Raw genomic sequence first — 16,489 nt, 5'->3', positions numbered from 1 at the left:
GGATATTGATTATTTTTGCGCTACGATCACGGTTTAGGAGATACAGCCCTATAAAGTTTTTTTGTTATTATTTTTTTCTTTCTTTTTCTTGTGTTTTTGTATACTATTTTGGGGCTTCATAAAGGGGAACGAAAATTTTATTATTTTTCGCGCTACGACGCATGGTTTAGGAGATACAGCCGTATAAAGATTTTTTTTTTAAATTTTGCGTTTTTTTAAATATAAATTATGGGTTGCATAAAGGGGAACGAAAATTTTATCGTTTTTGCGGTACCACGCACGGTTTAGGAGATACAGCTCTATAAAGTTTTTTTTCTGGTTTTTTTTTTTTTTTTTTTTAAGTATTAATTACGGGTTTCTTAAAGGGGTTTTTTAAATTATTTTTGCGCTACGACGCATGGTTTAAGAGATACAGCCCTATAATGTTTTTTTTTTTTAAATTTTGCCTTTTTTATTAAATATAAATTATGGGTTGCATAAAGGGGAAAGAAAATTTTATTATTTTTGCGCTACGACGCATGGTTTAGGAGATACAGCCCTATAAAGATTTTTTATTGTTTTTTTTTCTTTTTTTCTTTTTTACATTGTGTTTTTTGTATATTACTTTGGGGTTTCATAAAGGGGAACGAAAATTTTATTATTTTTGCGCTACGACACATGGTTTAGGAGATACAGCCCTATAAAGATTTTTTTTTTAAATTTTGCTTTTTTTTTTAAATATAAATTATGGGTTGCATAAAGGGGAACGAAAATTTTATTGTTTTTGCGGTACCACGCACGGTTTAGGAGATACAGCTCTATAAAGTTTTTTTCCTGGTTTTTTTTGTTTTTTTTTTTTAAGTATTAATTACGGGTTTCTTAAAGGGGTTTTTTTTTTTATTATTTTTGCACTACGACGCATGGTTTAAGAGATACAGCCCTATAATGATTTTTTTTTTTTAATTTTGCGTTTTTTTTTTAAATATAAATTATGGGTTGCATAAAGGGGAACGAAAATTTTATTATTTTTGCGCCACCACGCACGGTTTAGGAGATATTATATCTATATATATAGCTATAATAGCTCTATGAAGTTTTTTTTCCTGGTTTTTTTTTTTAAGTTTTAATTAAGGGTTTCTTAAAGGGGAACGAAAATTTGATTATTTTTGTGCTACGATGCACGGTTTAGGAGATGCAGCCCTATAAAGATTATTTTTGTTGTTTTTTTTTTCATTGTGTTTTTTGTATATTATTTTGGGGTTCCGTAAAGGGGAACGAAAATTTTGTTCATTTTGCGCTACCACGCACGGTTTAGGAGATATAGCTCTATAAAGATTTTTTCCTGTTTTTTTTGTTTTTTTTTTAAGTATTAATTAAGGGATCCTTAAAGGGGAACGAAATATTGATTATTTTTGCGCTACGATGCACGATTTAGGAGATGTAGCCCTATAAAGATTTTTTTTTTTGTTTTTTTTTTCATTGTGTTTTTTGTATATTAGTTTGGGGTTCCACAAAGGGGAACGAAAATTTGATTATTTTTGCGCTACGACGGTTTAGGAGATACAGCCCTATAAAGTTTTTTTTGTTTTTTTTTTCATTGTGTTTTTTGTATATTACTTTGGGGTTCCGTAAAGGGGAACGAAAATTTTATTATTTTTGCGCTACGACGCACGGTTTAGGAGATACAGCCCTAAAATGATTTTTTTTCCTCTTTCTTTTTTGCGTTTTTTAATCTTAATTAGGGGTTTCTTAAAGGGATTTTTTTTATTATTTTTGCGCTACGATGCACGGTGTAGGAGATACAGCCCTATAAAGTTTTTTTGTTATTTTTTTTCTTTTTTTTCATTGTGTTTTTAGTATATTACTTTGGGGCTTCATGAAAATGAAAATGAAAATGAAAATTTATTAATAACATTAGGTTACAGGTCAGGGTTGTATAAGATTTGAAATTCGTATAGTATCAATAAATACAGTATACATATACCTATGAGTATATTACACATTCAATTTGTATGTCACAATGTTACAATTCTAAGTACATTTTTATTCTTATAGTTAATTTTATTTAGGTACATCAATAATTTCACTGGAAAAATATTCATCTATGTCATAAAATGGTGATTTTAGTAACCAGTGTTTTAATCTACTTTTAAAATTATGGAAGGAAGGTGCATCCCTGATACTTTTAGGTAGGTGGTTGTATATACGTGGGCCAAGTACATAGGCTGATCGTCCACTTTTCGCTAACTTATGTGGCACAGATGCGAGGCAGCCCGCGTTCTTGTTACTACGCAGATGATGATTTAGATTAACCTGTTTCACAGTAAATTTGTTCGTGTTGGCGTAGGTAAATGTCGCTATTTGCTGAATAAGTACACAGGGTAGTGTTAGTATACTGTATTCTGTGAAGTACTGACGAGCAGAGACGTCATCAGAGACACACGCTATTGCTCGTACGGCTCGTTTCTGTAATGAGAACACTCGACGCCAGTCAGCGGCTCCACCCCACAGCTCGGTGCCGTACGAAATGAGCGAGTGCACAGTTGCAAAGTAGCAGCTCCTAACGACGTCCCTGGTCGCAGTACTCGCGTACTTCATAAAGGGGAACGAAATTTTTATTATTTTTGCGCCACCACGCACGGTTTAGGAGATATTGTATCTATATATATAGCTATAATAGCTGTATAAAGTTTTTTTCCTGGTTTTTTAAAGTTTTAATTAAGGGTTTCTTAAGGGGAACGAAAATTTGATTATTTTTGTGCTACGATGCACGGTTTAGGAGATGCAGCCCTATAAAGATTTGTCCTTTTTTTTTCCTTTTTTGCGTTTTTAAATCTTAATTAGGGGCTTCTTAAATGGGAGCGAAAATTTGATTATTTTTGCGCTACGATGCACGATATAGGAGATACAGCTAATACAGCCCTATAAAGATTTTGTTTCTTTTTTTTTCATTGTATTTTTCATGTATTACTTTTGGGTTACATAAAGGGGAACGAAAATTTTATTATTTTTGCGCTACGACGCATGGTTTAGGAGATACAGTCTATATATTTTTTTACAATGCATGTGCTCGAAAAGTGCGTTTCCTACGGAGCCATATCGTGCGGAAAGTACTGCTTTTCCGCACTAGTGCTTTTTGTTTTCAATTTTTTTTACAGTACATATGGTGCTACTTTCTCGCACTAGTGCGGAAAGAGCACTTACCGTGCATATGTCGAAAGTTTAAAGGGCCATATGTACTGTAAAACGTACGATACACGTGCGAATAGGTAATTCGCAACTCGTGTCGATTTAAAACACTCCTTTTAATAATTAAACTTATTTGCCATGACATGTTTTTTATTTACTCGCACAATGCATAGTAAAACATTGTATGATACACGTGCGTAAAGATGATTTCCGCACTTGTTGCATAAATAGCAATTTTTTTATCAAAGAATGAAAGAAAGTCACGGTATTAATAACCAAATTTTACTTTAGTGGTACCTTTTCCCTATCACTGTCACAAATGTATGTGGCGTTCACGTAAACGCGATATTTTTAAGATTTCCCTGCGCAATGTTGCCAGCTCGCTCGCAAATCAAACATGTACTTACAGTTCTTTTGCATAATGGTGACATTGTACAATATCTATGAGTTTTAAATAGGTAAAAGATAATTCGACGCATTCTTTGCTTGCTTGTTGTTATGTTGTTTGCGTAACTTCTTTGAATAAGTTGCGTTAATTTGGCGCACAGACGAAGTAAACATGCGTTGCGTACGGCAAGGTCACGCCGCGGCCCCACCCTGCACGGCCTCCGTTGCCCATTCAGACCGCCCGCTAGCTTCGTTTGAACGCAAATAATATTTTTGTAATATTTGTTTATGCAGTGGATGCAAGTGACACAAATTCATACATCTTATTTATCCCGCATTTCAAATTAATAAGATGTAAACTCTAATATCTTTAATATTCTTTTGTAACGGTGACAGCCTGTTACAACAAAATCATCAAATATCTTATGAAGCTATGCCTTAATAAGACACAAAATCATTTAATGGACCTATTTAAACGATTAAATTCGACCTAAGTAATTTTTTTTAACTCTAATTTTTTTTTGTGTCATTTAGAATATTATGACATAGTATCAGATTGCAGTGGACGTAATTGACACAAACTATGTTTTCTCACTAAAAACACTATCCTAAATGCAACACAGTTACATGTTTTCTCTCGAATATTTTTTTCTCCAAGATAATTCAAAATAAAAAATAATTACCACAAAATAACAAATTACTAGAAAAGCAAATTATATATATGACACAAAACAAAATGTAAGATTTACATCTTAACAAAGTATTCATAAGCGAAAACAGAATTGACTTTAATATTTTTATAACCTAGGGGTCAAAATATAGCCAGCGGTACAGGTCTATAAGCTTAGGTTGATGAGTGCACTTGAAGAAACTAAGCGCCATGAAGTTTCACATAAGGCTTAGCACGAGAGCATCGCGACAGTTACTCGCGCGCGAGATGGCTTAACTACCGGTGCTTTTCCAACTATAATAAAGTTAGAATAGGACTGGTAGTTTATCTCTCGCGGCGCTTTCGTGCTAAGCCTACATAATAGAGAAAATTGCCGTTCTCTGATGTTGGCCATTCTCTTTAGGACACTGAGTCAGCGAGTAGCGTAGTTGGTATCAATCTAAGTTGGTCTTCTATTTCTTAACCCTTGTTTACATTTGCAGCAACCTTCGCTGCCGGTGTCGCTGCAGCAGTTCCTCCGCATCAACCCCTCGGACACCAAGAAGGAGACGACAGTCGAGATCGAGGTGCTGCCCATGGACCAGGACAAGGAGCCCATGGCCGAGGCCGTCGTCGGAGAAGGTATACCCTCAGCAGCTCCAGCACCAACCGGCAGACTGCAAGAAGTCCTCCCTGGAGATCGAGGTGCTGCCCATTGATTCGTCGGGGAAGGTACAGTCGAAGGCAAAGATATTGATCCAGACAAATGACTCAAAAATATGTGAGCACGGCTTTATTGTCAAGATTACCGCGAGAGAGCGAGCCTAAGCAAAAGGAATATGGGAAGATTGCAGCGAGTGTAACGCTGTTACATCTGCCTACCTCTCTGGGAAACGGGGTATAACTGTTTTGTGAAATGGATCACCGGTCGTTTAGAGTAACAAACCAATGCATTGAACATGCATACAGTATGCTATCTCGCTTCATTCTATTATTTTCTGTCTTTCCAGACGGCTCCCTAAGAATACAGCCGAAAAAGAAGAAAAAGTACAAAAAGAAACCGCCAAAGCCGTCGCGGCCGAAGCCGGGGCAGGTCGTGATCGCCAACGCGGCCGACGGCTCGCCCATCTACTGCTGCCCGCAGTGCCAGATGGCCTACCCCGAGAAGGAGCAGCTCGAGATGCATCTCTCCGTGCACGAGATCGAGAGGCGGTTCATCTGTGGCATCTGTGGGGCCGGGTGAGTCATCACTAGGGAACAACGCGGCCGACGGCTCGCCCATCTACTGCTGCCCGCAGTGCCAGATGGCCTACCCCGAGAAGGAGCAGCTCGAGATGCATCTCTCCGTGCACGAGATCGAGAGGCGGTTCATCTGTGGCATCTGTGGGGCCGGGTGAGTCATCACTAGGGAACAACGCGGCCGACGGCTCGCCCATCTACTGCTGCCCGCAGTGCCAGATGGCCTACCCCGAGAAGGAGCAGCTCGAGATGCATCTCTCCGTGCACGAGATCGAGAGGCGGTTCATCTGTGGCATCTGTGGGGCCGGGTGAGTCATCACTAGGGAACAACGCGGCCGACGGCTCGCCCATCTACTGCTGCCCGCAGTGCCAGATGGCCTACCCCGAGAAGGAGCAGCTCGAGATGCATCTCTCCGTGCACGAGATCGAGAGGCGGTTCATCTGTGGCATCTGTGGGGCCGGGTGAGTCATCACTAGGGAACAACGCGGCCGACGGCTCGCCCATCTACTGCTGCCCGCAGTGCCAGATGGCCTACCCCGAGAAGGAGCAGCTCGAGATGCATCTCTCCGTGCACGAGATCGAGAGGCGGTTCATCTGTGGCATCTGTGGGGCCGGGTGAGTCATCACTAGGGAACAACGCGGCCGACGGCTCGCCCATCTACTGCTGCCCGCAGTGCCAGATGGCCTACCCCGAGAAGGAGCAGCTCGAGATGCATCTCTCCGTGCACGAGATCGAGAGGCGGTTCATCTGTGGCATCTGTGGGGCCGGGTGAGTCATCACTAGGGAACAACGCGGCCGACGGCTCGCCCATCTACTGCTGCCCGCAGTGCCAGATGGCCTACCCCGAGAAGGAGCAGCTCGAGATGCATCTCTCCGTGCACGAGATCGAGAGGCGGTTCATCTGTGGCATCTGTGGGGCCGGGTGAGTCATCACTAGGGAACAACGCGGCCGACGGCTCGCCCATCTACTGCTGCCCGCAGTGCCAGATGGCCTACCCCGAGAAGGAGCAGCTCGAGATGCATCTCTCCGTGCACGAGATCGAGAGGCGGTTCATCTGTGGCATCTGTGGGGCCGGGTGAGTCATCACTAGGGAACAACGCGGCCGACGGCTCGCCCATCTACTGCTGCCCGCAGTGCCAGATGGCCTACCCCGAGAAGGAGCAGCTCGAGATGCATCTCTCCGTGCACGAGATCGAGAGGCGGTTCATCTGTGGCATCTGTGGGGCCGGGTGAGTCATCACTAGGGAACAACGCGGCCGACGGCTCGCCCATCTACTGCTGCCCGCAGTGCCAGATGGCCTACCCCGAGAAGGAGCAGCTCGAGATGCATCTCTCCGTGCACGAGATCGAGAGGCGGTTCATCTGTGGCATCTGTGGGGCCGGGTGAGTCATCACTAGGGAACAACGCGGCCGACGGCTCGCCCATCTACTGCTGCCCGCAGTGCCAGATGGCCTACCCCGAGAAGGAGCAGCTCGAGATGCATCTCTCCGTGCACGAGATCGAGAGGCGGTTCATCTGTGGCATCTGTGGGGCCGGGTGAGTCATCACTAGGGAACAACGCGGCCGACGGCTCGCCCATCTACTGCTGCCCGCAGTGCCAGATGGCCTACCCCGAGAAGGAGCAGCTCGAGATGCATCTCTCCGTGCACGAGATCGAGAGGCGGTTCATCTGTGGCATCTGTGGGGCCGGGTGAGTCATCACTAGGGAACAACGCGGCCGACGGCTCGCCCATCTACTGCTGCCCGCAGTGCCAGATGGCCTACCCCGAGAAGGAGCAGCTCGAGATGCATCTCTCCGTGCACGAGATCGAGAGGCGGTTCATCTGTGGCATCTGTGGGGCCGGGTGAGTCATCACTAGAGAAAAAAGGGTTAGCTTAGATCGCTTACCTAGAGAGAAAACTATATAGGTCTCATGTCTCATGGTGATGAGCCCGGTTTTTTTCTTACTGGAATGTGATAAATCGAATGATGTTTTGTACATACGTCCCGAAAAATCCATTAGTCTTATTAGAAAGTAGAAAGTCCGTGTTAATTTTAATTTGGTACCGATTTTGTTAATGGAATGTGGTTTTTTTCTCGTTTCTAGTTTGAAGCGCAAGGAGCACTTGGAGCGCCACAAGCTGGGCCACAACCCGGAGCGGCCGTACGTGTGCGGCGTGTGCCGCAAGGGCTTCAAGCGCCGCGAGCACCTCAACCTGCACACCGTCATACACTCCGGGGTCAAGACCGAGGTCTGCCCCGAGTGCGGGAAAGGTATATTCATTCTTGCATATTGCTTTTACACTTTGGCTGGCGTGCTATATCATGGTGCTCCCGCACTGGCTGTTATAAAATGGTATATAACATTGTGTACAACGGACAATATGATAGGGACCGTGCGCGTTGGAGGGTCTGGCCTGAATCGAAAATATAAATATGTACACTGTCAAAGCGAGTGCTCCCATCTATCGTTCTCGTACGTTTTCTTGTATGTGTGGTTCTGCCATCTTGTGGGCTACATCGGAAGCATAAACTTCACATTTAAGCCTCGCGCTAAAAATCTGACGGTTCCTATGCTGCCCCCTATAGTTCATGCACGCTCCCTATGGTATTGATAGTGTTTTATTATGTTCTCCCTGTAATTATTAGAAAAATGACTGATTGTGTCTTTCGTCAAAACAGCTAGCGAACCATAAATCTTTTTTTTTAAAGGTAGGTAATCTAATCAAAGATACGTGTGTATTCCCAGGTTTCTACCGCAAGGACCACCTGCGCAAGCACATGCGCTCGCACGAGAGCAAGCGCTTGCGCGACGACGCGGCCGACGGGGGCGGGGGGGCGGTGGGGGGGAGGGTCTCCACTCCCACCCCCGCACCCGCACCCTGCGCCTCCCCCTCCCCCTCCCCCAGCAACACCATCCTGCCCGAAATCACTATACACGTGAGTACATATTTTCAACTACATCCGCTCTCTTCTTCCCTCGTATCTGAGGATGTGGTGAGGTGAGGTGCTAATGCGATTGTTTTTCATGCGGCCCCATTCTTAATAATTGTACTACCCGGTAAAGACTATTTATGGCACCCTTGATTGTATGGTTGCGACGCACTGGAATCGGTCCTTTGTCATGTTCACCCTCCACATATCGGACATACAATTTGACAAACTGACATCAAAGACTCGTTAATTATATTAAATGTGTAAGTAAACACTTGGGTTGGACAGCTGACGTGTGTCCAGCTCCGTATAATAAACTTATAATTCAGATTTTCCAAAATGAAAACATTTTACACATTGATGATTCGATGAATGGATCTTTGCTAATATTTTTAAATTTTTTTTGTTGATTAGTAAAGATTCTAAATAATCTTTGTACATCAACTGTTAACTACTGTTAAGTATCACAAACCCCGAAAACTGATAAAAAAGAAAAATTGTCTCGAATAAAATCAGTTTTATCATCATTACCAAAATATTACTGTGCTTAATACAATGACAAAGTTTTAAAAATATGCGCTCTTATGTTCGTCAGCTTTTTATATTTACGTTCAATGTAAAGGAACCCTCCATTCTCTGAATACGCATATTTGCATTATCATCGTCATCCTATTCAAAATTATATTATTGGTTACCTAATTTGGCAGGTCTAGCATTTTGGAATATGCACTTCACAGGGACCAGAAATTAGTTAGGGCATGCATGTATGTATTATACAATTTTATATGGCTACAGCTGTAGGCCGAGCACATGATTGACGCGACAGTATTTCGCCGAGAGATAGGCTACCCGTCTTTTACTAACTGCATGAATTAAAGGGGGACGGGTAGTCTATGTCGCGGCGAGATACTCTCGCGCCAATCATGTGCTAGCCCGGCTGGTTTGGTAATATATTTCGTTCGTATTGACGTATTTTATTATTGTTCATTTAGTATTCGATTGGTATTCGTAATATCCTTTTCACGCGAAATGATTTTTCGTACAATTCCACTAGATTGGAAATCAAATTGCATTTGTCTATGTCCTATCCATTGACATGACTTGATAAATGTTACGATGTGTATTTTCTAATAATTAAAAGCCGATATAAAATTGGTCGATTAGAGCTTGTACCATTGAGGTAATATGTACACAATAGAGACGGCCTCTCGAAGAAAATGTTTCCGCACCTCAATGAAGTGCATGCACTTCATTGCTACTGGCTAGCTGCGCTTATTCTTTAGTTTAGTGAGAGACGTCAAACGCAAAAAAATGGCGGACACAATTTTTTCTCTCGAGAGCTTGTCTATATGTTAGTGGTGTGGACGAATAACGTAATTGTAGTCAAATCCTAATCTGTTTTATAGTCCGACAAGAAATTGTAGAAAATTATTGAAGGCGCCATTTCCTACGTAACTGTCTAATTTTATAACGAGAAATTCTTAAACATGGCATCAATTTAGTATGGAAATTGTTTAGTTCCATACTAAATATGTGCGACGAGTTTCATAGTTATAGTGATTAATTATGTTTCAATTGAAAATATCTGTGTTGGCAGGTGCCGACGAGCTCGAGCATGCAGTCGGTGCAGATCAACATCCCGCAGCACGTCGTGACCTCGCTGCAGGCGCAGGCCGCCCGCGACACGCACCAGCACCAGCACCAGCACCAGCAGCTCGACGCGCTGTTAGCGCAGGCGCATGCGCACCAGCACCAGCACACGTGACCGACCACCCCAGGGTAACACCCACCACACTACACTACCCCGGACCTAATAGACTAACCGACCCAACTACCCGAACATAACGGGGTAGGTGAGCGTACGCAGACTATAGTCATTATTAACAGGTTAACACCGACCACACTACTGAGGCAACCCCGAACATAATGGTGTAGGTGAGCGTACGCAACAGACTATAGTAACTATTAACAGGATAACACCGACCACACTACTGAGGCAACCCCGTACATAATGGTGTAGGTGAGCGTACGCAACAGACTATAGTAACTATTAACAGGATAACACCGACCACACTACTGAGGCAACCCCGTACATAATGGTGTAGGTGAGCGTACGCAACAGACTATAGTAACTATTAACAGGGTAACACCGACCACACTACTGAGGCAACCCCGAACATAACGGAGTTAACGAGCGTACTAACTGAGGTAACTATCCGGACATAATGGTGTAGGTGAGCGTACGCAATAGATTATAATAATGACCAACGCCAATAGGGTAACCACGACACCTATCTGATGATAATTGAGACAACCACTGGAACATAAATTGAATAGGACGAGTGTACACAACAGACTATAGGGAGCGTGCATGAACTATAGGGGGCAGCACAAGAGCCCTTCAAATTTTTAGCGCGAGGCGTAAATGTGAAGTTTATACTTCCGATGTAGCCCACAAGATGGCAGAACCTACTATGCACAAGAAAACGTACGGGAACGATAGATGGCAGCACTTGCTTTGGCAATGTACATGTTTATGTTTCCGATTCAGGCCACAAGATGGCAGACCCTCCAACGCGCACGGTCTCTATAATAACTGAGGCGACCACCCGAATATAATGGAACAGGTGAGCGGCTGTTGTCATTGAAAATCGGGTAAAACTGTGTTTATACGCAAGTTGCCGTTATGGCAAAATGGCAACTCTATACGCGAATGTTTTAGTGACTAGGCGCATACAGACCTGCACATTAAGCAGTAGTTAGCCTGGGTTGAAAATTGACCACCGCTCATGATCTGATAACAACCAGAGAGGCGAGCGGTCTCATCAATGTTTAGAAACACTTGTATATGAAAGTTGGGCAGCTAAATAGATTATCAGACACTCGAGTACTCGCTCCAACAACCTGTGTTATTTTTTAAGCTCTTTTTTGGCAAAATTAAGTCTTATATAAAGATGCACGTAAATAGGGGATATTATTGCAATGTTCTGCCACCAGAGTGCAGCACTAGCTTTTTTAGTAAATCATAAAGTAACATACATAATGTACCTTTAATAGGTTTTTGACAAGTTTTCAGAGATAATAAAATATGACATTGATGCATCAAGGCGGTTTGTTTACAGAGGATCTACCGGGAAACGCGAATCCGAAATTTCGCTATCTGCCTCTTTATCGCTCGAATATGCAAGAGTGACAAATTTTGATTTTCTTGTTTCGCGATAGACCCTTGGATCGTGGTAGTGGCGCCACCTACGCAGAGTTTTGCGTAATATGCCCTATTGTCTCACATTTTACCCAGAACATTTGACAGTGGTAGGTGAAAATGGTGGTTCCATAACTGCGACGAATCGGGCTTTGTTTGATACCTAATCGTATCGTATCGTATTCGGTCACAGGGTGAGGCGCCCGTCGCAATGAGATTGCCTTAATATTTAAATTAGAACTTAGGATAAATTAAATTTACTTTGACATATCTGTGAATCAGTATGAAATTTTTACATGACACCAATTTTACACTTTTGTATCTTATACGGACCGATCGATCAGATAGTTTATTTGTGTTTCTACTTAATCTCATTTACATATTTAATAAAAACTGAATTATGATATATTTTTACTTTAGGGTTTAGAATACAACTGTACAAAACAAGTATGAATTTTCTTTTTTCGTCGTTGACGATAGAGGTGAAATCCTATTTGGTCGATCGAGAAATATAAATATTTTTATTAATGATGCTGGTAAATCATAAAATCATTAGTTAAATAACATCATCAAATCATGATTTTTTAGTATTCTCGAATAAAATAATTCATTTCAGGTATATTTTTTTGGATATTTCAATTAGTTTTCTGAATGCTGTTGACGAGTTCTCAATGGAATGTATGTATATTCATCATATTCACACAACATATCATTGTAATGTTATATTGGCATCACATTTAGAAAAACGTATTGGTTACATGAAGACTCCAGGGGAAAAACGGTGTCCATAGTTATTTGTAAAACACCAACGAATTTGAGTATAAGTTTATGCTAGACTCATTTTAAGGATTTACTAGGGACTTCTTTTTTCCCTTGACTTTTCACATGTTTTACACAAGAGCTGACACGAATGAAACAAATGAGTGAATGAAAATATCTATGTGTGTACATTAACCAATAAAATTGCAGCTTTGACTATACTCATACAATGAAAGGTTCGTTCATTCTATTCGTGCCAGTTTTCTTGAAACGCCTATACAAAACTTGTTATGAGAAAATATTTTATAAAATAAAAACCAAACTATGAACGTTATCAGTTTATGTTTCTATGACATTTCATGTTGTACTTTAATGGAGTTAAACGATTGTAATAGCATGACAAGGTGATAGATAACTAGCTCAATATTGTAACATGACAATACTCGCACAAACTGAACGTAATGAAATGATGAACTTCCACGATTTGAGGCTTATATTTCCAAAAACGACGCAAAATATGACAATAGTTGTGATATTTTTGCAAATATACGCGTGTTTTTCTAAACAAGGAATGTGAAACTGACAACATATCAATATTCTCAGTTCTATGCCATTAGGAGGTTAAGTCGCGTCTTTTAGTTTAAGAGATTATTTTTGTATGTAAAAAATAATGATTTAAATTTGAACTTATAATCCGTGAGTTTTGAATGGCTGGTGACTTTCGCTAATATCTTTTTCTCAATTCTTGTGTATGTTTATTTTTACGAGAGGGGTGATGTTTGTTTTCGGTGCTCAATATTTCGTTCTTCATTTCATGTTTAATATGTTTTCCTCCCACTTTGCCGAAATTGTTCACCGAGTTACTAGAATAAACAATGATGCATGTTCTTCTCCTGTTGGGTATCAAAGTTATTCTATGGTACACTTCGAGCAACACCGGCTTCTGACACGTCGGAAGGGAGAAGCCCAAGTGATATTTTACCGTACAAATCGTTCTGCCGTTTATTGCGAGGGGAAACGTGCACACAGTCGCACCTCTCACTCACTACATACAAAATCCAATCTGTAATAATGACACAAATACATAGAAAATGACACCTCAAAGACAAATCTTGCACACGCACCATGCTATGCCCAGTTGGGCTTATGCTTTCAGAGGGGAAATAGTGCGAATGCCGACTCCCTTCCCGGTGCTGCTCGAAAATTGTACACGTATTCAAAACGACTATATCTTGCATACAAATTATTGAAACTTCCAGTTTTATGGAGGCCAGGAACGTGTTAAGCACTTCTATTTAGAGATTGGGAAAGTCAACAGCCGCGTTGGTCATTGTAAATATCATTCCTACTGTGATATTTAAACCACGACTGCCAGTCCCGACGTACTGTTAATATCGACAATATAACATTCATTTGCAAGTTTGGTCCCAATCGCCATTTGAGGTTGGATAGCGATTATAATTGATGTTATGTTTAACAACGCATAAAACGTGTCGATATACCTATATCAAAATTGGTACTCCTACACTAATTTTACGTTTATTGTTCCGTGAAATATGTAACTCGAAATTCTTGCATGATTTGTAAGTGCTTAGGAAATTTGATATGCGTGGACACATCTTTCTCATGAAGCCTTTTGATTTTAGAGCATTTTTCAGAAACTTGCATATTAACAGTTGTTACTTTAATATTTTTTTTTGTTAAATGCTCTTTCGTTGTAATGAAATGTTTCGCTGTTTCACCGTACGATATTAACAAAGTCAGCTTTAATGTAGGTGTAAATGATTTTTTTATTTAGCGTAAGCGTGTATTGGTAGCTGAGGTCGCAACTGAGGGACAGAGTTATTTGTTAGAACGTGAAACTATCCATGCATTATGTGAATCAATTTAAAATGTACATATTTCGTCGATATTGAATGAAATGAAGTATTTTTAGAAGAAAATGTACATAGGGACGCGTTTTTTGTCAGGATAGCCGAGTTGAATAATTATTTTTTTGTTAATAAATGTTCTAAATTTAGATCCTGTTTTGTCAAAATCGAATAGAAATGTTCAGAAATACTATTAGTTTTAAATATCTTAGAGTTAACAGCAATGACAACGAAACTTAACAATAACCATGTTCCTCAGTTGGGCCACGTGTACGTACAAATGTACATACATAATGTCCAGGTGCTATGTTTGTATCTGACTTTCCATTTAATATAAGGACATGACGGTATGTTTGTTGCATACAAGGACAAATGCATCACGTTAAAACTATAACATTGAACTATTATTACTATAGAACCGGCACAGAGAACCAGTATTTTACGCCATAGAAGCGAAGCGTGAGTCTCGCGACCTAAACGCGTAAGAAAGAAAGAAAATACATTTATTTAACGCCACAACTTAGTACATAAAAAAAGAAAGGCATGCAGACATTAAAAAAACATTTGGACGCTAAATAGGATCCCCCCACAGCATAATGCCGCGGCACACCATGGCGCTGGTTTTCTGTGGGGATCCTGTAGATAACGTACCAATCGCTATCGCTCCGTAGCGAACGAAACGCAACTGTCACTGTCACACTTATATGGAAGAGTGATAGAGAGACACAAAGCGATTCTATAGCGAAGCGCAAGCGATTGTCACCTTGGCTAGGCCACCAGTAGGCCAAGCACATGATTGGCGCGACAGTATCTCGCCGCGAGATAGACTACCCGTCTTTTACTAAATGTATGAAATAAAGAGGGACGGGTAGTCTATGTCGCGGCGATACTCTCGCGCCAATCATGTGCTAGCCCGGCTGAGCGCCATTAATTTCACGGCATTTACGACGTTTTGGTCGCGTGATAAAATGTAAATTTTTATGAATAAATAATTGAATTGAATTGATACACGTTGCGATTGCGACAATATCATTGTTTGGCACGGCTTCTCTATAGTAATAATAACTCGATGACAGTTTTTTTTTAATCTAATACGAGTCCTGGTTATATGCGAATGTATTTATTTATTCGCATAAACTAAGTAGTTGTTTTTTCTCAAAAAAATGTATTTTGTCCATAGATATTGGCTAGTTTATTTTTTTACTGTATTTGAAATTAGTTGCAAGTATTATAAGTATAAGAGTATGATAAGGGCTTCCGTTGGGAGTGTTATTGTAAACTTTTGTATGAAAATATTTATAAATAAGATAACATCAAAGTAATGATTACAATAAAATCACAGATTTTTACCATGATATTTTATTTATGAGATGTTTTCCCCACCCAGGTATTAGTGCAATTTTATTTTACTGACGCAATGTGTTCACTAGATACTCATCTAAGTTAGATGATAAAATATGATATCGAAAATTAATACTTAGTTATTTGTTTTACAAGAGGCAAAGTCGTTGTTTAACCCCTCGTTCTAATATAGATATCCGAGCAAACGAAAGACTCCAAAATTGAACCACGAACAGTGTGGTTCGAAGAGTGGAATCTTGAGCGTTGCGAGGGTTTCAAGGAACGATGGTTTAACGAACTTCTCCCCTCACTAGCTCTGAAAGCCGTCTTTTATCCTTTAAAACAAGCGGGGGAAAACGCATTTTATCCACTAGTGTGGAAAGTAATTTGACCTTGAATGGAGCGTGTTTAAGTAGCTTGACAGATAACAAAACGTAAAACGCTCATAATAATGGTTCGTTCGATATTAATTATCATTAAATAAATGGTTTGAGAATCTAATAAAAAACACCAGATTTAGCTTTATTTAATGATTTTAAGTCATAAACCTTAAAATTCCATAATAAACGTTTATTTTTTAATAATTATGTTAAATATAATTCTGAACGCACAAGTTAAGTCGATGCAATTTCAAAACGCATCATTGACATTTCATACGTCAGAAATGTCAACATTGTCAACAAAAATTTTACTTAAAAACTTCTCACGTAAAAGTACACAATTTCCAGAGTTTTTTGTTATAATATCGTAAAAAAATGAGTGATTCCAGTTGATGAAGATGATCTAACGCCTGTGGATGTTGCACTTTCCTCGCTATAGTGAGGGGAAAAGTTTTGTGTTCCACACGGGTGCAAATGTATTTTACTTCTCGTGTGTTAAAACACTCGCTACGCTCAGGATTCTATTTTAGAACCACTCGCTTCGCTCGTGGTTCAACTATAGAATCCTTTCGCTT

The 16,489-nt window shown here is 40.5% G+C and overlaps 1 protein-coding gene across 1 annotated transcript in view; it reads left to right on the top strand.

The window, feature by feature from the left end:
* The window catches only part of LOC134744034 (zinc finger and BTB domain-containing protein 24-like), a 31,110-nt gene extending 20,263 nt beyond the window's left edge, over positions 1 to 10,847 (top strand). The window contains exons 9-13 of the mRNA XM_063677672.1: positions 4,708 to 4,846; positions 5,215 to 5,443; positions 7,535 to 7,701; positions 8,177 to 8,367; positions 9,959 to 10,847. Coding sequence (XP_063533742.1) covers positions 4,708 to 4,846; positions 5,215 to 5,443; positions 7,535 to 7,701; positions 8,177 to 8,367; positions 9,959 to 10,126 — 894 coding nt within the window. The 3' untranslated portion in view covers positions 10,127 to 10,847. The remainder of the gene's footprint in view (positions 1 to 4,707; positions 4,847 to 5,214; positions 5,444 to 7,534; positions 7,702 to 8,176; positions 8,368 to 9,958) is intronic.
* Positions 10,848 to 16,489: the final 5,642 nt, after the last annotated feature.

This window comes from Cydia strobilella, chromosome 9 (assembly GCF_947568885.1).
Source record: "Cydia strobilella chromosome 9, ilCydStro3.1, whole genome shotgun sequence".
Classification (NCBI taxonomy): Eukaryota; Metazoa; Arthropoda; class Insecta; order Lepidoptera; family Tortricidae; genus Cydia; species Cydia strobilella.
Note: the sequence above shows the minus strand (reverse complement) of the source record. Positions and strands in the feature narration are given on the sequence as shown.